Source organism: Nilaparvata lugens, chromosome 6 (genome assembly GCF_014356525.2).
Source record: "Nilaparvata lugens isolate BPH chromosome 6, ASM1435652v1, whole genome shotgun sequence".
In the NCBI taxonomy this organism is placed as follows: domain Eukaryota; kingdom Metazoa; phylum Arthropoda; class Insecta; order Hemiptera; family Delphacidae; genus Nilaparvata; species Nilaparvata lugens.
In genome coordinates this window covers 7,648,008-7,670,977 of record NC_052509.1, presented here as the reverse complement: position 1 = coordinate 7,670,977, position 22,970 = coordinate 7,648,008, and the positions used below count along the sequence as shown (strand labels likewise).

The 22,970-nt window shown below is 35.2% G+C and overlaps 1 protein-coding gene across 3 annotated transcripts in view; it reads left to right on the top strand.

Annotated features, from left to right (window-relative positions):
- LOC111054449 (tyrosine-protein kinase transmembrane receptor Ror) overlaps positions 1 to 22,970 on the top strand; it is a 388,262-nt gene that overhangs the window by 345,219 nt on the left and 20,073 nt on the right. For 2 of the 3 annotated variants that reach the window (XM_039430062.1, XM_039430061.1), the window contains exons 5-10: positions 3,926 to 4,246; positions 5,677 to 5,737; positions 14,990 to 15,119; positions 17,941 to 18,065; positions 19,078 to 19,189; positions 22,235 to 22,443. In XM_039430062.1, the coding sequence (XP_039285996.1) occupies positions 3,926 to 4,246; positions 5,677 to 5,737; positions 14,990 to 15,119; positions 17,941 to 18,065; positions 19,078 to 19,189; positions 22,235 to 22,443 (958 nt within the window). Of the gene's footprint in view, positions 1 to 3,925; positions 4,247 to 5,676; positions 5,738 to 14,047; positions 14,430 to 14,989; positions 15,120 to 17,940; positions 18,066 to 19,077; positions 19,190 to 22,234; positions 22,444 to 22,970 lie in introns of those variants that run through there. The other variant, XM_039430063.1, reaches the window with a different exon arrangement.

Here is a 22,970-nt window from a genome sequence, read left to right as displayed (position 1 = left end):
GAAATTTATTATAATAATCTAAAGACTGAACCTATTGATCTCAAGTATCTCAAGTGGAGAAACACAACCATTTTTCAATTTAAATTCTGTAACTTGATAATATTTTGCTTGGTTCAAATTGTTAATAAATCATTCCATTATTAGTAAAATTTTGTAGTTATAAATAATTTGAATTCCTTCCTTAGTAAAGTAACATTAAAAACTAGTAAAAACTTAGTAAAATTGTAAATTAACTTAGTAAAATACCTTCCTTAGTTGTAAGTATTTCAGATTGCCTAGAAGGCTTAATACTACATCACCTAAGGATGAATCTAACATCCCCTATCGCCCAAATAAATCACAGAAATACTCTGGGTTCATTTGCGGGAAGGTGGATCAGACTGCAAAAGCTGAAACATCCACTACATGACTCTTTTGTTTATGATGTCGACTTGGCAATAGCGCAGCGCTGTTGCCCGTCTCTAGCCTAGCAAGTGACGATTAAGATACATTTACTCTCTCTGAAATTCAAATGAGCCAATCACAGCTCATATCCCCATAAGGATCACCCATCTTCTCTCTTTTTGGAGAGAGAAAACTGCGTTCAGCGCAGCCCTGGCGGAGTACACTATCAACTAATGCAGTAGATGAAAAGTCACTTGTGGTGATATTTACCGATTTCAATGAAAGTGGGCTAGTTGCCCTTCTAGAAGCATATATTAACGATTCCAACCAAGAAAAATGCTGGGTACTTACGAGGATATCCTTCTAAGGATATATAGCCTCACAAGTGATCTTGAGACCAGCGAATATCCTCGTATGTCACCAGGCGGTGGACCTCTCTCTCTCTCTCTCTCTCTCTCTCTCTCTCTCTCTCACACTCTCTCTCTCTCTCTCACTCTCTCTCTCTCTAGGGTTGTGTGGTAGAGAGAACCTGGAGTCCTAACTCCGCCCTTAATAAAGGCAATCAATCTCTCTCTCACTCGCACACTCACTCTCTCTCTCTCTCTCTTCATTCCTCTCTTTCTCTTTCTCTCTCTCACTCACTCTCACTATCTCTCTCTTTCTTTTTCTCTTCTTTCTCCCTCCAGAATCATAGCAAACAACTCGGGTTCGTGACCCTTTCAGTGCTGTAAATGCAGGGGGCAAAGCTTCTCCCCATGGAGGTTTTGGGGGGGGGGTCCGAGGGTGGGACAGAGAGAGAAGAATGGTGCGACGGAGAGGGTGATAGGAGAAAGAATAGTTCAGTAGCACGTTCCATTCTAAATCATAATAAACACTGAAATACTGCTGATACCGACTTATAACGTGTTGGTTAGTTTTTATCACTGATTTTGGCCGAAAAACAGTTGGTTTCTTTATTGGGAAAACGATTGCTATAGTGAGGTTCACGTTATCATGGCAGTGGAGAAAGATAGCAGAACAACGTTGCCGATCCTCTGTCTTGGCAATGCCTTCTATAGTCGGTAGCTAATACAGGTTTATTGATGTAATATTAACTGTTCATTCTCGTTTAAAATAATCAATTATATTCCATTAACAAGAAATTATATTTTTCAATGAATTCTAAGAATTAAGATGGAATAATTTGTTAATTTATTATTAATTCTACATTGTTGAAAGACGATCTGGCAGCAGAGCAAAGCGAGAAAGAGATAGCGCTATCCGCTTTGTTGGATGATAGACAAGAATAGCAATACCATTGCTTATCAAACACTGTCATTATCACGTGGCCCTTATTACAGTTTCAAGAAATATGAAAGGATATTTTTGAGATAGTTCTGTCTAAAGTCTGTTGCTCAATCACCAATTATGGTAATTAATAATGGTAATTAATTGGTCACTTACCAATGAATACTATTATCAAAAATATGAGAATTGGCATTCGGTATTACGGTTCGACAGACCATCCGAAATATTCTATCTGTCAATAAAAACCATAAGAATAAGTAATGAACTATCCTTGTCATAAGTTTTATCACAGATTTAATCCCAGATCAGCGACTATGGGAACGAACGACTATAAACCGTTTATTTAGTCTATGTTCCTATTCAATACTTACTATACAAACGGGATGAGTGGGTTCCAATGCTAAAAGGACCTAGCTCCGCAAAAGGCTCCTTGTGTATCTTTTCGGATGCAACACGTTGCTTTTGAGAAGATACAAAAGAGCATATGATGCTTATGGAAAGATACATAAAAGCTCCTTGTATATATTTTCGGATGCAACGCGTTGTTTTCGAGAAGATACAAAAGAACATCTGCTGCTTATGGAAAGATACATTAAAGCTCCTTGTATATGTATATATTTTCGGATGCAACGCGTTGCTTTTGAGAAGATACAAAAGAGCTTGTTGCTTATGGAAAGATACATTAAAGCTCCTTATGTATCTTTTCGGATGCAACACGTTGCTTTTGAGAAGATACAAAAGAGCATATGATGCTTATGGAAAGATACATTAAAGCTCCTTGTATATATTTTCGGATGCAACGCGTTGCTTTTGAGAAGATACAAAAGAGCTTATGTTGCTTATGGAAAGATACATTGGAGCTCCTTATGTATCTTTTCGGATGCAACACGTTGCTTTTGAGAAGATACAAAAGAGCATCTGTTGTTTATGGAAAGATACATAAAAGCTCCTTGTATATATTTTCGGATGCAACGCGTTGTTTTTGAGAAGATACAACAGAGCATCTGTAGCTTATGGAAAGATACATTTTCAAACATGTTCGATGTTTTTAAACGGGTAGTATTGTAGTTTAGTGGCCCTCCGCTAATAGGCAAAGTCACAGGACCCGTACTATACATCAGTTCCAGAAAAAAATTCAATTCTCATGAGTTCTAAAGCGGGGCTTTCACTATCCGATTTATTGTCCAATTCGAGATCAAACACATTCAATGTTGGATTGGGAGTCGGACTGTGAATGGGGTTGTTAATGTTGGATGTCTAGCCGGACGTGTTGGATGAACTGGAGCTGGAGGTCCAACACATCCGACATTCCAAGGTCAGCCGCGTAGTCAGAGTCGAGTTCTGTTGTAATTTGAGAGAGGATGTTGGATAAAATCGTTGTCAACCAGTCTGAGTGTAAGTGATGAAAGATCCGACTAGTGGTCCTACTACCAGTCCAACTTTGTAGGACAAGAAATCGGATGGTGAGAGGCCCGATTGAGAACTCATGAGTATTGCAATTTTTTCCCTTTTCCTCGAACTGATGTACAGTCCGGGTCTGTAGCTTTGCCTATCGGCGGAGGTCCACTAGGCTACAATACTACCCGTTCAAAAACATCGAACATTTTTGAAAATGTATCTTTCCATAAGCAACAGATGCTCTTTTGTATCTCCTCAAAAGTAACGTGTTGCATCCGAAAAGATACACAAGGAGATTTTTGAAGTTACGTCCTTTTAGCACAACACAGCCAATCAGCTGACATTCGTTCAACATGCTCTTTCCATTGTTGGTGATACGTTGCAACTCTCTCATTCATGAAGAATCTCTGTGTGTAGGGAGCTTCCTTCAAGGAAAGGCTTCCTCCTTCTAGGGGCCTAGTGTCCCTGAAGCCTGATGTTTTTGCAAAACCGTGATTATTACGACTACCTCCGTGAACAAAGCAATAGTGCATTCTGGTGACGTCAGCACAAGTAGGGCTCCTACACCAATAAAAAAACTATCTAATGTAGATCAGCTGAAATCAACGAATTTTTATTGGTGTAGGAGTCCTACCTGTGCTGACGTCACATGAATGCACTACGGCTTTGTTTACGGAGGTGGTGATATTACCCCGCGAACCATACCTTGCCTAGATGCCGTTTCAAAAGCATGGAGGCAAAGCTACGGTCGCGTACTGTACAGTGATTCTGAATATTTTGAAGATTGTTATTTGATGTTATTTATTTTGGTTTCTTTATCTTTTAAACATTTTAAATGCATTTTATTTTTGTTCAGGTCGCCTACAATGGCTCAAACTACCCACCAACCAGACGAAAGAGGCCGGCGAATCAGTGCGCATGCGCTGTGAGGTGACCGGGGACCCAGTGCCGGCAACAGTGCTGTGGCTCAAGAATGACGCACCTCTGCAGGCGGAGAAAGGCCGGGTCACAATGAGGCAGTATTCGCCGAACGGCAGGAGCGATGCACTAGGATCGCGACTCAAAATCAGTCCGCTGGAGACGCATGACACGGGTTTCTATACGTGCGAGGCGGTTAGCGAGTTGGCAAAAGCTGAGGCACCCGCCTCGGTGCTTATGGTCAAGATGGGGCCATGGGGTGAGTGAGGGGTCGATCGTTATTGAAGAGATTTTCGAGGAAATAAAATATTTTTATGGAACAATATCTTGTTTAAAAAATTGCACTCTACACAAACATTTAAGCCAGTATAGACACATCAATTTTTGGACGTACGTTTTTTTGCCGTCCTTAGACTCTACCAGATTTAATAGAACTTGACAAAGTTCAATCTAATACAATTTATAAGGACAGCAAAAATTGGTTATGTTCAATAAAATACAATTTATAAAAGACAGTAAAAAATTGTTCGTCCAAAAATCAATGTGTGTGAAACTTGATCACTGGAATAGCGTGCAATTTTGAAACATAGAAATGTTGAAGAAATTATCCATATTCATTGATTTATCAATAACTTAAATTCAAATCGTGAAATTGACAATAACATATTCATTGAAATTTTGTTGACAAACTTGAAAAACTTGCTCAAATGTTGAGGAACTTCTCCCTAATCATTGATTGATCACTGAAATTCAAGTTGTGGAATCGACAATAAATTGTCCATTCATTGATTAAATATATTATTCTTAAAGTTGACTAATAGACTTATTTTGAAATTTGTGAAATCTATATTCATTCACAAAACTATGAACAACTGCTGAGCAGTAACGTAACTATTCTAAAACAATTTTTAATTGTGATGGTTTCTTGATCCATTCCGAGCTGCTATGTATTAACACACTTTTTCTGTGTTTTCAAACACGACATGCAGTCAAATATTGAGTAAATAATTAAAAACTTCTACTTACTGACTGAAGTAGGTACTTTCGATCGTCTAGTGATCATATCTTCCTAACCAACAAAACATTTCCGGCACTGTTGAAACGATCGAAAGTACTTCAGTCAGTAAGTAAAAGTTTTTAATTATTGACTTATAGTATTTGACTGCATGTCGTGTTTAAAAACATAAAAAAGTGTGTTAATTTTTAATTCATAAGAACGTGTAATAATCTAACATATCACTTATCTTTTCCAAGCTTTATAAAAGTATTTAGTTCGGTAGCTCTCATAATTTTCCAGAATTCCGGTTGATTGTCAAGCATTTAAATCAATAGATATTATTTATATACTCTCATCATTCTCTGTTCATTCTATCACTTGAAAAACAATAATTGATATGGTTAATAATATCCGTCATCTACTGGTAGTTTCAGACAAGAATTAGCAATACGATGCTGTTCTACCATCAATAAACAAGCAATTGAATCAAAAATGATTTTCACTTGAAAATTGATATGATTTATAATATATATCCATCATTCACCAATAATTTTACAATAGAATTCTGAACCCAGAATAGCTGCATTAATGTAGGCCTGATAAGAAAATATTCTAATTCTTCCATAACACAAAATAACTACAGTACTGTAGGCCTGATTGGGAAATTTTCTAAGTTTGTCATTTTTTCCTAGGTGAAGACTTGCCAGCCCCTGCATTACCTGCTCCAGCCTTTCCACCACACTTTATTGACAGGTGAGTCAGTGAAAATTCTGTCATTTATTTTGATAGGAATTCTCAATATTTATTCCCATTAATCATTTACAGAATCATTCAACTTTGAGAGGTGTTTTTGCATTGCATATGTGTATACATTGAATGTCGTTGAATGAAAAATTTTAGTTCCGAAATCGTCAGCCATTCAATATTCTCTTAACACTATTGGAGAAGATATTTTTCTGAAGAATACTCTTCCAAGAATGAAGATTTCAGAGTAAAGAAGACCTAAGTACCATCATAAGGCTGTTGTGAGGTTTCCTTTTATCAGCAACTTCCCATTCAATGTCGCTCTATCAGGTCGTCTTGAAACCAGATGATCCAGTCTAGAGATACTGCGAAAGTTACAGGAGCATTTCTGAAGCTATCTCTTCGTACCATGACCATAATTCACCTGATTAAAGGAAGTAGGTGAGAAAAAGAAGTAAGCAATTTGAATAACAGAGAGCGCCATAAGTAGGGTAACTTGTTTTTACGAGCACGCCTTTCTCCGGGAAATATACCGGAAAAGCATTAGGCCAGCTATTTTCCAATTTTCCATCGAGGCGCTTCCGATATCAAACAGTGAAAGCGAGTTTGGATTTTTCCGGTTGTTGCTTATGTTCGTTTGAAGGAACAAAAGCAACGAACAATGGGATTGGCGAGGAAAAAGCAAAGTGAAAAAGTGAAGCCCTGCCAGAGAAGTTTGCTTTCTTTTGAGAAAATTGAATTCTTATAACGAAAATATTCCTTCTCTTTTTTCTCTTAGGAGGTGCGAAATGATAAAAAAAGTAATAACCATAATTTCACAGACCGTCTGCAATGCTGATGTCTCAAAGAATGTCTGTCTGTTCAAAACTTGAGACCATTTGCCTTCGGTGAGATATTTCTCTTTTGTGTTTTCGGGAAAAGGATTCCTATCTCATGATTTCTATGCATCACAAATAGAAACGTTTGTACTGCATTATTATTCATCCCCTCATCATCACCTGGGCTTATAATACTTGTAGAGAATTGCCTTTGTAAGTAAATAAATAAATCTCTTATCACTATATCTGGCTTGAACAAGGACAGTGAGATTGAGTGATGAATAGATGCAATCACGTTCAATGATGGGTCATAAAGTACTTCAAAAATCCATCTTTTGAGATGTGCCTTTTATTTGTATTATTGTATTTACTACTACAAATAAAGATTTCTACCAACTCAAATCATTTCAATTGATAGTGAAATTGAGTTATGAATAGATGCAATTACGCTCAATGATTAATCATGAAGTACTTCAAATAACCATGATTTGAAATGTGTTTCTGTTATTTCTATTTACTACTAAAAAATAAGGATTTCTACCACCTCAAATCATTTCAATTGATAGTGAGATCGGGTGATGAATAGATGAGGTAATCACGTTCAATGATTGATCATAAAGTACTGCAAATATCAATGTTTTGAAATGTGTCTTTATTTTTGTTTACTAGGCATATACTGCAAATGAGGATTGCAAACAAGTCGAATCATTTCAATTGATAGGAGCATTCATTACTGAGTAAATGTATAACATTTTTAAAATGAAATCTACAAATTTGATAATATTGAATCATGAATCAATAGAATTATATTATAATCAATTGATTATTATAGGTACTTAGGTAGCGATAAAATTTGAAACTCTGGTTAACGTAATGCTGTGAAAACTAATAATATAATAGAGAGTTATTCTTGTTGATGTCCAAGCATTGATGATATTATTTATTCCTTTATTTATTTATTCAGTCATGTACAATTATTACACTTATGTATGTTTGAGCTTATGCCCAAAACTGTCCCTTCCCAAATTTCCACTATCGACCAAATCAAATTGTAGGTTAAGCTACTAAAAATCCAAAAAATCTATATATCTTGAACTCTTTCGGTACCCTTTCACTCTATACGGTATTTTGCCCGGCGCCAATCAATTACTATGAATTGATAAAATAATTACTTTACTATAATTTCACTCACTGTGTGTATACTTATATTTCACTCACTGAACTAATAATAGTATAGAAGAAAAAGATAAAGAGAGATAGATCAGGGTCGTGTGTAAGGGAATGTATAAAGTGAAAGGAAAAACAAATGTTAATTATGAATTTATTAGTAAACTTTAAATTTAAAAGAATTTATAAAATTGATTTAAGTATAGTAATGATTCAAAATATACAAGATTATTGCGTTTTCGAAAATATTACAGTTCAAGTTTAATTTTATACAACAAAATTTAACAAACAGTTCCTATTTTAACAGGCTACTTGAAAAGTAGTTATTAAATCAAAATATTGAACAATTCTAGTTGAAATATGATTATAGTCAAAAATAAGAGAATTGATAAATTTTGAAGAATGAATATGATTAGGGGAGCCTTGCTTTAAAAACCATTATTTGTGCTTAGAAGTGAATTTCAACTGTAAGCTTCAAGAAATTAATTAAGATTTTGTCTTTAGATATGAATTTAAAAAGAAGTAATAGTTAAGTTTGCTCTTTACTATAATGCTATAAAATTTGATATACTTATTTGGGCTTTTTAGGGTGGGTGGTGTGGATTTGAAATGAGGAAAATTGAAAATTCTAAATACAATCTTTACCTGGCTCAGTCAATTCCCTATAGGATAATTGAAGTCTGAAACCAAAAACTCACTCCTACACTGTCCAAAATCCAAGAGACTAAGAGAGACTCACAGCAACTAACTTTGCAAGACATGGCTGCCTGCATATATACTAGCACCACGATTTTCCACCCCTCATCACCCTTCGCCCCCTAGCTCCGCCTACACTCAAACTCATCAGACTAATATTCAGCTTACAAACTGGATTCATATATCAATTTAAATTTACTATAATGTTTATTATGTTATGTCATTTTGAACTATGGCTCCCCTTCATTATTAAAACAAATGATATCATACATTTTATCAATATTTAAACTCTGAAGTTTGGATACTGACAATTGAATACATTGATCAATCTTATAAATCTAATATGGCAAATACTTCAATAATAAATACATGAAATGAACAAAATACAATGTCATACAGTACATCATTACAATTGAGTTGAATAAATCAAATTAATAAGATACCAATTAATTACTACTTAATTAATTAAGCAGGTTTCTCATACTCATTGTCAACATGTTTCAATCAAACATACCTAATTTATTCTATTTACAAATTTGTCCTTAGCCTATGAATTCGGATTCAACTAACTTAATTAGTTTATAATAATTATTAAATTATAATTCATTGTACAACATTATATTTGCTGAATACTTTATACATATAGCCTAATCTACTTCATGTCCTAGTTTTTATAAACATGTACTCGTTTCATGTTTATGGTTTTATGTGATCACCATTCAAATAATTGATCATCAAATAATTGCTTCAATAATATTCATATGCTGACCACGTGGTAAAATTGTAGCATATGCTAACCACGTGGTTACATTGTAAACTACATATCTATATTTACTTCTCTCCTAACTATATATCTATATTGCTATACACAATCTTCATTTACCTGCCATCAACTTATGCTATAGATATATACAAGGGTTAACACAAAACACAGTGGGCCATGTGGTTTCTATTGTAGACGTGTCTGTGACTGACGTTTAGAATACTGTTAAGTTTCTAGGAAAGAATGATTTTTTTTTAAACTATTTTGAAAGGAATAATGACCCCAGTCGTCTGGCTAGGTAGGCTATTCAAATGCATTCTCAATAGTTTCGAGAAACGGTTCTTTTTATTATTCTAGCTCTTCGAGCGTTCATATTCTTACAATACAATATGTTCAGAGCACGTGTTACAATAAATAACAGGAATCTACAATTTTTAAATTTTAGGAGAGCATGTTGGCGCCATTTGTGGCTCAATCTCAGTTCAATAAGTTATCTCAAGGCATCTAATACCGTATCAGAGAAAGTCTACTGTAATTCAAAAATCTTACACTTCCCCATAACAATTTATGAAAATTATTTTGAAATGCAAAAGTGGATAGTTCTATCATAGATAAATGCTATTGTTTATCTATGGTTCTATTGCTGGGTAAACGTTTGTCAGTTAGTTCACCTTGCTAGAAATTCTTGTTGAGTAACAATGGTTGACCAGCATTGTTAGGTGGATTCCGAACCACTAGGCTAGGTCAATAAATCGATCACTTTGTTGAACTTTCAATAATTGAAACATTGAAGGCCCACATCAATCATTTAATACAGTCAAGACAATTTCTCACCGACAGTAATAACATTGTCATTGTTTTCTATCCAACAATATTCTTGTTCCTATAGCGAGGTCCACGTTATAATGGCAGTGAAGAAAGATATGATAAAAACGTTGCCAATCCTCTGTATTGTCAATGCATTCTATATACGGTAGCTGATACAGGTTTATTGATTTATTAACGGTTCATTCTCGTTCAAAATAATCAATTATATTTTATTGAGCAAGAAATTATATTTCTCAATAATTTCATAATGAATTTTCATAACTATGATGAAATATTTTGTTAATTAACTATTAATTCTACATTGTTGAAAGACGATCTGGCAACAGAGCAAAGCGAGAAAGAGATAACGCTATCTGATTTGTTGAATGAAGGACAAGGATAGCAATACCATTGCTAATCAATCACTGCCATTATAACGTGGACCTCACTTTACAAATATAACATGCTGCCTTGTAGAGATGTTTATCAGTTTTCTCCATACAGCTTTCCCTGTTTGATCGCTTAAGTGTGAGTTTCCCTTTATTTCCTATTATTTCCCTCATGTCGTGCACCCTCGCTGTATTATTTCCCTCGAGAAGGAATCGTTTTATCAGATTGAATCATGATGGATGAGGTCTAGAGATTCGGCTAATTTCATTCATTCATGAATCGATCTCCGGTTGGACGTTTGTAATTCACTCTACGGTCTCAGGAGATGGTGAATGAATAATGAATATTGTTTTGTGGCTAAGAAATAGTTTATATCTCATTTGATTTCTCTTCCCATAATTGAATGTAGTAAGTATTGTTTCAGATCATTCGTTGTGTCGAAAATGTTAATCAACGTCTGAAATCTTGTATTTAATTTTAATACGTTTCACTTTTGTGGTGACAGAAATTTTTTCTGAGTATGATGATGCTATATAGATAAGGTAGGCCTACAGTACAACTATGTCTTATGTCTTGTCTATGCCTTCTGTAGACGGTCGCTGATACAGGTTTATTGATGTAATATTAACTCTTCATTCTCGTTTAAAAATAATCAATTATATTTTATTAAACAATAAATTATATTTTTCAATAATTTAATTATGCTTTTTCATAATTAAGATGGAATACTTTGTTAACTAATTATCAATTCTTCATTGCTAAAAGACAATCTGGCAACAGAGCAAAGCGAGATCATCATCATCATCAGTGGCGCTACAACCCGCTACAGGTCTTGGCCTCCTCCAGTATTCGCCTCCATTCGTCTCTGTCTTCCGCCCTCGCTTTCCAACCTCTGGCTCCAATCACTTGTGCGTCCTTGTCAACACCGTCCATCCAGCGCAGTCTCGGCCTTCCTGGTCTTCGCCTCCCTTCCATCCTGTACAGCATGAGTCTCCTTGGTGGGTATGTCTCATCTGCCCGAATAAGGTGGCCAGCCCATCGCAGTCTACCAATTTTGATCATTTTGACCACATCAGGTTCACGATATACTTGGTAGAGTTCCTCATTCTTCCTCCTCCGCCAGGTCTCATCCACTTTTATTCCACCACAGATGCTTCGCAGTACCCTCCTCTCAAAAACTTTGAGTTGGCTCTCGTATTTTTTGGACAGTGTCCATGTTTCACTGCCATACATGAGTACTGGCAGGATTAGCGAGCGATATATTTTAAACTTTGTGGCTCTGTTCAGCACTTTGTTTTTTATATACTTGGAGAGACCATAGAAGCATCTGCTGGACAGGAGAATTCTCCTTTCCACCTCCTTTGTTGTTTCATTTTTACCATCGACGAGGGAGCCCAGGTATACAAAATCATCTTTAACCTCAAAGCAGTTATCATTCATCTGAAGCCTCTCCCCGATGTTGTGGTTCGTTGATGTGATCATGACCTTTGTTTTGTTTTCATTTATGTGAAGGCCCATTTGCAATGCTGCATTTTTAATATTTTTAAAGGCCTCCTTCATATCATTCACCGATCTTCCAATGATATCAATGTCGTCTGCGTACGCGAGAATTTGGGTTGATTTATAAAAAATATTCCCTTCAGTGTTGACTTTTGACTCACGAATGACTTTTTCTAAAGCTATATTAAATAACAAACATGAAAGAGCATCTCCTTGTCTCAGCCCTGCCTCCATCTCAAAAGGCTCCGACAGATGGTTTTGTATCTTCACCCGGCATACAACTTTAGACAAGGATGCTTTTGTAAGGTTGATGAGCTTCCTTGGGAATTGAAATTCCTCCATGGCTTCGAATAGCCTTACTCTCAGGATACTGTCATAGGCCGCGGTGAAATCCAAGAAGAGGTGGGAGGTTCCTATTTTATATTCATGAGCCTTCTCTAGAATCTGTCGCAGCGAGAATATTTGATCTATTGTAGAGCATCCGGAGCGGAATCCTGTCTGATACTTCCCTACACACCTTTCTGCTAACGGTTTGAGCCTAGCAAACAGAATGTTTGAAAATACTTTGTACCCAGTGTTGAGAAGGGTTATGCCCCTATAATTCTTACATTCCATTTGATCCCCTTTTTCATGTATCGGGCAGATAAGTCCTACTGTCCAGTCCTCAGGCATCCGCTCTGTCACCCACACCTTATGGATCACTTTTTGCAGTTGTTCAGCAAGGTGATCTCCAGCTCTTTCTTCTCCCATTCTTCCTTCTTTTTCTTATGTATCCTCTTTTCAGCTCTTCTCATAGCTCTATACTGTTCGGCTGTACTCCTTGTCCCTCGACTCTGCTGCATCTTCTTATAGGCTGTGTTCTTTTTGTTTGTTGCCTCTTGGCATTCGTAGTCAAACCATGTTTTGGTCTGTTCTTGCCTTTCCACTCCTATAACATCTTCTGCAATCCTTTCCAGTTCATCCCTTAGGCTTCTCCACATCCCAGATGGATCTTCATCCTCTTCAACTCGCAGATTCTCCCGGACACAGTCTTTGAATTTCTGAGAAGAGTCCTCCTCTTTCAAGGCACCAACATTGAACTTCTTGCGTCTGGCTCCCTTTATATTTTTAGCTTTGGAGATCCGTGCTCGGAGCGTGGCTCCAACAAGGTAGTGGTCCGAGTCTATATTTGCTCCTCCTTTACTATAATATACTCTATATTAGATACAGTATAGCTCAGGATAAATGTAGCTACTTTTTGGTATGAGATAAAGAATATGATAGGTCAACCATATCTTCCATCCTAACACTACAGGTAGCCTATATTTATGTTTTATACAATCTAGGCTATTGTAAAAACATCTCTACCTTAGAGGTTTCAAAATTATTATTATGTTTTTGAATTTGATATTTTCTATAATCAATGACTGATCGTAAAAAATATATAAAATTTGGGTGATAAGATTGTAGTGTACAAATAAAAAATGATATTTTAAAATAATTCCAAACAAGGTGTACTCTGTACTGTTCATTTGCCATAATTGGAGGGTCAAGTGTAAGAGAGGGCCGACTGTGCCCTAACTTCGCCCTCCTAGGTCAAAATTAAAGGCAGTCATTCTATTCTATTCTATAAAATTATGTATTGTAGTTGCAAATAATTAGGCTACCTATGATAAATGTTGAATTATCTCGTTGAAATAATTAAGTGAATGAATTCAGCTACTGTTTGCTGAAACTTAAACCCTTTCTACACGAACTCTGCACTGTACTTTGTAAGGTTGTAGTCTAGCAAACATTTCAATCTAAAGGCTTACGTAGCTTGTGAAAGTCTGATTATCATGACAGACTCTTTGTCTGACTAACTCACTTGAATTAAATCTTGTCTTGGAACGGAACCAATAAAACCTAAGATGACAATTTATTACCAATATACTTGACAATAAATTGTTTGTTGCTTTGTGAAAGCAGTTTAGTGCTTTTCAAGTGAATTTACTTGCTATACGTTGGAGTAGGAAGTTTTACAGTTGATCATTACCGTATAATATTAAATATTGATAAATTAACTATTGATAAATTTTATCAAAGATGGTTCGGAGTTTTGAAATTACCGCGCTCTGCAATGACATTGCGTATCAACTGTGAGGCTGGGTAAATTTTCTTGGTTTGTAGTGGTAGCACTGCATTGAGAGAATTCCCGTTCCTCGCCCTGCCTGTTTGTACCTGCAACTAAAAATATTATTGTGTTTTCGTCTGTCAATTCAATGTTTTTATTTTCTGTATTAGAGTAATTAATACCAAAGACTATTAATAAATTCTTCCAATTACCGTATATTTGTGAAAATGAAGTGTGTGAACTTTCACTGCTAAATGCTTCCGAAAATGTGTTGTGATCGTTTGAACAATCTCTTGACATGATGGGGTTTGGAAGCTGTTTTTATTTGTGCCTGTGTTCAATTATAACAATTACTGTTGCCGATAGAAATACAGATGGAAATTCTACTGTAAATACTACCTCAAATTATCCAATTGTAACTTCAGTTACCACGGAAGATGTAACTCTTCCTTCGTCCTCAGAACCTAGGTAGGTTTCAAGCCTTGATTATGAGGTTTTAATAAATGAATCAATACATTTTTATCATTGAATTGTATTTGTTTCAAACATTTATTATTACTTCCAGTCATTGTAATTCATAACTTGAAGTGATGTGTTCGGATTGTTTCATTATCTGAACGATCATAGGCCTATTCCTTACCTCACGAGCTAGGTTATAATAACATCCATTATTTGGGGTTTTCATTCCCATTATACGGTCAAAGATCTATTGGCTGCTGTTTTGTAAAATAATTGAAATAAATAAGCTATGGTGATCAACTATTTTAGGGTCATTTATAGACTTTAATCCTCAAGTTGAATAGGTACTTAATGTCGGTGTTTACCACAACTAATGATTATCTTTTATTTGAAGTTTTGAATATAGATTTGAATTAACTGTAAGTTAATTGAAGCTTCAATAATTCTTATTGTTTCATAAGCTTAAATGAGAATAATATTGAAGCTTGCAAACTTTCTTGTAATTTGAAGTTGGGCTATTTATTATGTTAATAATGATTGACTGTACTCAAATAATTCTATTGTTTCAGTATTGCATCCGTGGATGGACTGGACTTTTCAAATATAAACACCAATCCTAATATTGGTGCAGGAGGTCTAGGGATGGTTATCACTCATCCCCAACCCTCTGATCCTGAAGCCAAAGAACCACGTTGTGAGGTAAGTTTTTTTGTTACTTCTCTGTGTTTCTCAAGGTCTGTAGAAAAGTCTTTTTCTATGGTGTCTCTCCTAACTTATCAGCTATTAGGCTCAACTCACACCTACGCGACTCAGGTCGAGAAAAGACTCGACTCTAGTCAAGAGCATGTGGTTTCAAATGGTGACGTCGAGGAGACTAGAATCGACTGGTCTGAGTGTCACCATTTGGAAACACATGCTCTCGACTAGAGTCGAGTCTCTTCTCGACCTGAGTCGCGGAGGTGTGAGTTGAGCCTTTATTTTTAATATTGATTTATTGAAGCAGGGAATATTACTGATGTTACTGTTAATGAAATATCTCTTGAAAAAGTCCTGGTTTACTTAAAAATCCTGTTAGGGTGTGATAAAATTGGATGTACTTATGTGCAAAATCTGGAAAGAGCCATAGGAACACTCACACTGATCGCGTGCACTTGCTGGTGGAGTTCAGTGTGAACAGCTACACACATATCACAACGTGCTTACATGATACCTGAAAATCAAAGTACATTTTTCCCTACTTCATTTCGGGGTACTTTGATTTTTAATTTTTATTTCAGTACGAGTAGCCCTTAACAATAAAGTAAATTTGTTTCTCATCTGCTCGCGTGGGCATGCATGGTCTCGCGTGCACTTTCACATACGTGCATCGTGCATCCATTGTCATCATACCGTTGAAATAATACTGTTCAGTCTTGGGACTAATAAGCAAATTTGTTCTCTTACTAACTCAATTAGTAGCCTATGAGATGAGTGATATCTGATATATATATTTTTTCATATCAAAATCAAAATTTTTATTCACAATACAAACAATTGAGGGTCCTGCCAAACCCGAAGGTTTTTCGGCGGGTGCCCAGTTACAAAAAAAAATACAAGTTACAAAGATGAATAAACTTGGACAAAATAAATATTACATTTTAAAGATTTAAAAAGTATAAGATGAAAGAAAACAAATACAAATTGAAAAAAGAAAATAAGAAATATACATCAGATTTTGATAGAGAATTAAAAAAAAAAATATTAGATAGTCTTGGGACTAATAAGCAAATTTGTTTTCTCACCAACTTAATTAGTATGAGATGAGTGATATCTGATATAAGATATATTAATTATTGTTGTTCTGATAAAGCTGTTATTCTTACTTGATTGATGAAACTGAATTTATATTCTCCCTTTGCCCTCTATTCACTTGTGAATAACTTTCATATTCGAATGCCTAACAAAGTAAACACTTCTTCTAAACCAAAACCAGCTATGCCCGATTGATTGCGTCAAAATAAAATGTTGAACTTTGAACAGTTGGTCAACAATAAAACTTTATAGGTCAAGATGGCAAGTCTTTCACTGTTCATTCAAAAAACTCATGCAATCCATTGAACGGGTTGACTTGTAGTCATAGCTACCTATATTAGAGGTGGCTAATAGAGGTGCTTGTAGCCAACGCCTAAGTTTCACCTTAGAGAAAATATAGCACAAGAAAATATCCCATGGTATTGGTTTATGTTCCAATTTTCAATATTAATTCAAGCCGATAGTCCTAGTAGTTGTTTTCGGTGAAGCTATGTGACGCTGGTAGTCTTTCATACTGTGCTGTTCTTACACCCTTACCCCAACAAAACAGATAATAATTGACAGTAGTCGACAGTAATCAGCTTGAAATTTGGAACATCAACGACCTATACAATGGGATATCTAATTATAGTTTCACCTTGAAGAAAATATACATCGAAAAAAGATACATCGATTTTGAATCCGTTTCTGATGTTATGATTGTGGAAATCATTCCTCCTGTTGTACTTGCAGAAATTCACCTTCACCTGGATACATAAAAATAACACTGAAGATGACATAAATACTGTTGAAACGTGTATGTGATTTTTCAATAAATTTGTGAAATTTCTAGACAACATCCCAGTGTTTCATCATGGATAGATATCACTACATCTCACTTTGACTGAAGTCAAAAAATAACCTTTATAGGATACAAAAATAAATGAATAATTGACCGAGCGAAGTGGTCTAAGATTCAAGTCTACGGTTTTGCATTCTCTTTATATTTATATGGTTTTATGTTTGTTTATATGTTCCGTATTTACGGAGAAACGCGGTAATAGATTTTCATGAAATTTAACAGGTATGTTCCTTTTTAAATTGCGCGTAGACGTATATACAAGGTTTTTGGAAATTTTGCCTTCCAAGGATAATATAAAAGGAAAAGGAGCCTCCTTCATGAGCCAATATTAGAGTAAAAATCAGACTATAGAATTATTCATCATAAATCAGCTGTCGAGTGGATTGCAATGACGCATGCAATTCAATATCTCAATGTAACTTATTGAAAACACAGCTGTTGTGTGGAGTATTAATTGTATGCAGTGAGGCATGCAAAATTGATAACTTGAAGTAGCATAGTATTTTCTCCCGACTTTTCTCTGCTTTAAACTCGGTAAGCTTTTGATGATAGTAGCATAGCTGTTTACGTCAAATTATTGGCATTGTCGACACAACAACCCAAACAGCCATTAGTCGTTTATACGCCGACACGACAGGACAGGACAGAATTTACTCTGATGGACAGTATTAGAGGATACTGTGGTTTTTCACTGCGCGAGGTCTACTGTTCACAGAACTACTAGTTATTGCATTAGGCCTATCTCAATTAATTGTTGTCTATCAAGTGGGTCCCTCTCCACTGTTGAAGTATTCTATTATCATGATTGTGTGCCATATCTCAATTAATCAATATAATATGTTGATGTTTTAAGTTGTTTTTTAAAGATATTTATGTTTGCTTTTGCAGCCTTATACTGGGACGCACTGCAACAAATGGGTGAAAGACAGACTGGTGTACATTCCGGCTGGAACCACCCAAGCCAAGCTGGAAAACATAATCAAATCTGCCCTGGTTGTAATATCGCATTCAAAGTAAGTCAAATCTTGCATGGTTCATCAGTTTAATTCACTAATTTGCATATTTCAACAATTTTATTAATACATTTATCAATCCACTCACCATAGCCCATGGATTTATTTAGTTAGAGAATTATCAGAATTCAAATGCAAAACAATAGTGTCACGGTGACTCAAGGACAGAGCATTTTATAGTTTTGTCTAGTATTTTGATTTTGATAAATCATTTTGGACAGTGTGGATTGTTTTTTATGTTGTGAAGCCTAATGTCAAATCAGCCTAATGCCCTGAACTGTAACAATGGCGAATTAATATTCTATTGTTTCAGACAATGATGTATTGATAACGAAGCTGATCTTGATTCTGTAAAATAAAACTGAGAACAGAATTTTCCAGTATTAGAATATAGTGAATTTCTCCTTGTACGGTCAAACTCTGTCATAGAAAATGAGATCATTATCACATTTTTACACAGTTACTATTGGACTCAAATTGAAGTGAAGACATAACCTTACTCTTTGAAACATTCAGCTCGGTTACACAAAAGCCTGTTAAATTTTAATCATGCCTAAATGCCATGAGAACCAATCAGAGAAGCCGTTTTTGAAAAGAAGGCGTCTGATTGGTTCTCGTGGGTAGCATTTAATCACGGCTAAAATTCTTCAACAGGCTTTTGTACAACCGAGCCTTCATGTGTCAAAATTCGTGACAGTGACAGTTTCCTTGTAGACTTTGTGCCGGTTGCATAAAAGCCGGTTAAATTTCAACCGTGAATAATTTCACGAGAACCAATCAGAGAAGGTATTTTTTATAAGACGGCTTCTCCGACTGCTTCTTGTGGAATTAATCACGATTAAAATTTAACCGCTTTTGTGCAACCGGCACTTATTGTTTTTTCCCGATCAGAGTTTGATTTTTGTGTGCATAAATCAATGAAGAAACGAATTCTCTCATTCTATTGTATTGAGTTGATCGTTCCATTGAATGAGGTTTTTATTATGTATTAATTATTTTGTTCTGTTTGCAGTGACATTTCACCAGGATGCAGAGGATATGCTTTTCCCTCATTTTGCTATTCTGCCTTTCCCGTGTGTCGGGATGATCCTGCTAAGAAGAATCCGCACAGAATATGCAGAAAAGTGAGTTGGAATAAACATTTATATATATTTTTTATAAGTCAACATTTTATTTCTCTAGATCTCTCTACATTCAACAATATAATATTATCAAGTAATGAATGAAACTGAATAAATAATTAAAGGAACATGTTAGCGCTTTCACGAGGTCAGTCTCTTATTAGTATCCAATCCAATCGATTAACGGAGTCTTCAATAAAGTCTCCCCTTTTAAAAATTATTCACCTGTTAATTATTCCATTTCTTGCCCATTGATCTGTAATCGTTGATAATTTATTATACACGTTTTGTTTGAATATCTTGAGGTGCGTACAGATTTACGTGCCGAGAACATGAGCAATTCACTTTTAATGCCATGCTTTGCCAAAGCTGATGCCAAGCTTTCTATATCTGTATCTCACCGTTTCTGTACAAATACAGATATAATCAGCTGATTAAAAGTGAATTGCTCGTGTTCGCGGCGCTTAATCTGTATGCACCTTCATATACAGAACAATGCAAATGGTGTTTTAAATAAATTAAATCGACCCAAAATAGTTTGAAAAAGAAAGCTTTTATCAACGTCATTCTACTTCTATAGATTAATCTTCCTTTGATTTTTCATAGGCTAAGGCTAGGCGCACACCAGTTAGTCAAGGCAAGACATGATCAGACACGTTTAGTCACAATACTTCACATTGTTGCTTATGACGCAACTCACACTGATTAGTCATTGCAATTAGACATGTCTTCATAAGCAACTATGTGGAGTATTGTGACTAAACGTGTCTGATCATGTCTTGTCTTGTCTTTACTAACTGGTGTGTGCCCAGCCTAAATGTTTTCACCTCGACAAACTACTATGATGAAAAATCAGTGGTTCCATTGTAAAAAGATGCAGATTCTCTTATATTAATAAAAACTACAATATTAATATTCTCAAACAATATTCAACTCTTTATTTACGCATAATTGTCTCTTATGAACTCTAGATTGGTATTTCAATATAATAATTTTATTATTTCTGTTTTACAGTGCCTACTTGATATCAAAAGAAATATTATTCCAGATGCTGATTTCTCACTATTATTCTCATATGTTTCTTAACCTTCTTTTGTTTTTCTGTACCATTGTAGGATATAATATAATTATTCAATTATATACGTTACGGGATTTCTGATGCTGTGTTTTTTAGTTGTATCCAGGACTGAGAACTATTCAAGAATGACAAAAGTTTTTTTTCTTTTTTTGTGTAGTTGAGAAGTTGATATTTTGGTACTTATTCATATTAAATAAAAAGACTAAGAAATTTTCAAAAAACACAGATTTCATTGATAATTAGAAAGACCGGTTTCGGTTGTAACACCATTGTTAATCTCTCAGAGATTTTTTCTCTCAGAGTTTGACAATGGTGTAACAACCGAAACCGGTCTTTCTAACTATCAATGAAATCTGTGTTTTTTTTTTTAATTTCTTAATCTTTTTATTATGATTTTAGTGTACATTGTGGTGCAGAAATTAATCTTTTTTCTGTCCTCGCTAACCATGTTTTTTTTGGACAGGATATCTATCTGCTAAATAAACCCCAGCGAATTCTATCTTTAGGGCCAGTTTCCGAGCTCGGGATTTAGCTAAGTTCTTGTCTTTAAACAGCTGAAGTCAGAAAATTGGCTTTCCGAAACAGGGCGTAGTCGCAGTTTTAAATTGGTTATTTTCTCATTTCTATAATTGGAAACGTTTTTCATTGACGAAATGAAACATTCTTAAATAATTCTAAATAGCTTAAAATCTACACTATTTTCTCTTTATTTTATTTTGTATTCAATGTTCCAGTTTTTCGAAATTTAATTTAAACGTGGACTGCGACTACGCCCCGTCTCGGAAAGCCAATTTTCTGGCTCTAGCTGTTTAAAGTCTAGAACTTAGCTAAATCCCGAGCTCGGAAACCGGCCCTTAGTGTGACAAAAATTCTTGTGAATAATTTGATTAATTTCTAATTTTTCTCTACTGATATTTTTTTTGAAGAGAATAATAAATAACAATAGTTATCAAGCTAGACTAGACAACACCTCTTTATAATGTCCAGTGAGTTAATAGTCTGAAATCAGTTTAAATTATGAAAATATTCCCTTTCAACTAATCCAGTCCTAACTGAATTCACAAAATCCTGTCTGCAATTTTTCTTTGCTTTGATAGCACTTCAGTTGCAATTTTGACCATAGAGTTACTGAACTTCTTTCATGACAATTAAACAGAAATTTGTATTTCTTTCTTCACAATAGTTTTTGTCAACAATACCAAATTTGCTATCCTATACTATTAATGAGCAATTTCTGTTTATATGTTTGTATTTCACCAGATCTCGAAAACGGCTCTAACGATTCTCACGAAATTCAGAACATAGTAGGTTTATAATATAAAAATTCGATTGCACTAGGTCTCATCCCTGAGAAAACTCGCTGAAGTAAAAGGATAATTATTATTCATCCTTGGAAAAACAGCTGATGATGATAATTATTTCGTTGTCTGTTGATGTGAGTGAGTGAGTGAGTTCATGTGTGTGGGACTGTGTCAAAATTATGACTCAGCTGTTGAACTTTTGTAATCATTCAATCAGTTACTTAGTGCCGGTTGCAAAAAGCCGGGTTATTTTTAATCCTGATCAATTCCAGTAGAACCATCTTTTTGAAATGGTCTTCTCTGATTTGGTTCACGTGAAATTAATCAGGATTAAAATTTAACCGGCTTTGTGCAACCGGGCCTTTGTGAGGGAAATTTTTGCATTCCTCTGGGAATTAATCTCAATTCACTGTGATTAGATAGAACATTTCTGTATGAACTATAAATATTATTATAATTTCTTCTTTCGTAATAAATTTGTTATGCTTTTGTACTACGGAGCGAAGCTCGGTCTCCGATATTGGATAAAATTAATATCCAAATTCATCTCTTGAATAATGGGGTTAAAGATATTCCATTTGAAAAACGGTGGTTTTTTGTTGTGTTTTATTCTATTATTTACTTTACTTATCTATCGTATTCTATTAACTTGTTTCCCTCTGTCACCAGGACTGCGAACTACTCAAAAATGACCTGTGCCACCCGGAATATGCGATCGGCAAACGCAACGACTACATCAGTCAGCTGATGGTGGACTGTCACGACCTGCCGGATATGGACTCTGAGGAGAGCGAAGACTGCCTCAGTCTGCATCTGCCTCAGCCTGAGCCCATTCTGCCTCAGGAGGAGTGCTATTGGGGCGTCGGCGAACACTACAGGTACAAATGCCGATTGTTAGGCATCAATATATCGGGGATAGCCATCGATATATAGATCTCCATATATCGGAGATAGCTATTCATGTTTAGGCCTTGATTTATCAGTAATAGCTATTGATGTTTAGGCCTCGATTTATCAGAAATAGTTATTGATGTAACGGCCTCGATTTATTGGAAATAGAGATTATTTTGGACCGTTGCGCAGGGAAACGAGAAATTTTAAATGTTACACTTAGCAGCACTAAGGAGTAATCATTTGTTCGAAATTTTGCAGATTGAATTTGAACACATTGCCAGTTAAAGGTGGGTTTTGACATTTTTCTTTTTTATGACATTTTTTTTCTCAGTGCCCACATGATTCTTTGTTAAAGGTTTGTGCCCATGTAAGATATTTTAAGTGCATATTTTTCCACCTCTCATATTTTCTCTTGGAAGGTAGTTTCACCAATAAATATACGATTTTTTTACAAAATACAATATTTCTATTGTAAAGACGCTTTTTTTGTTATATTATTAATTTTGTTCTT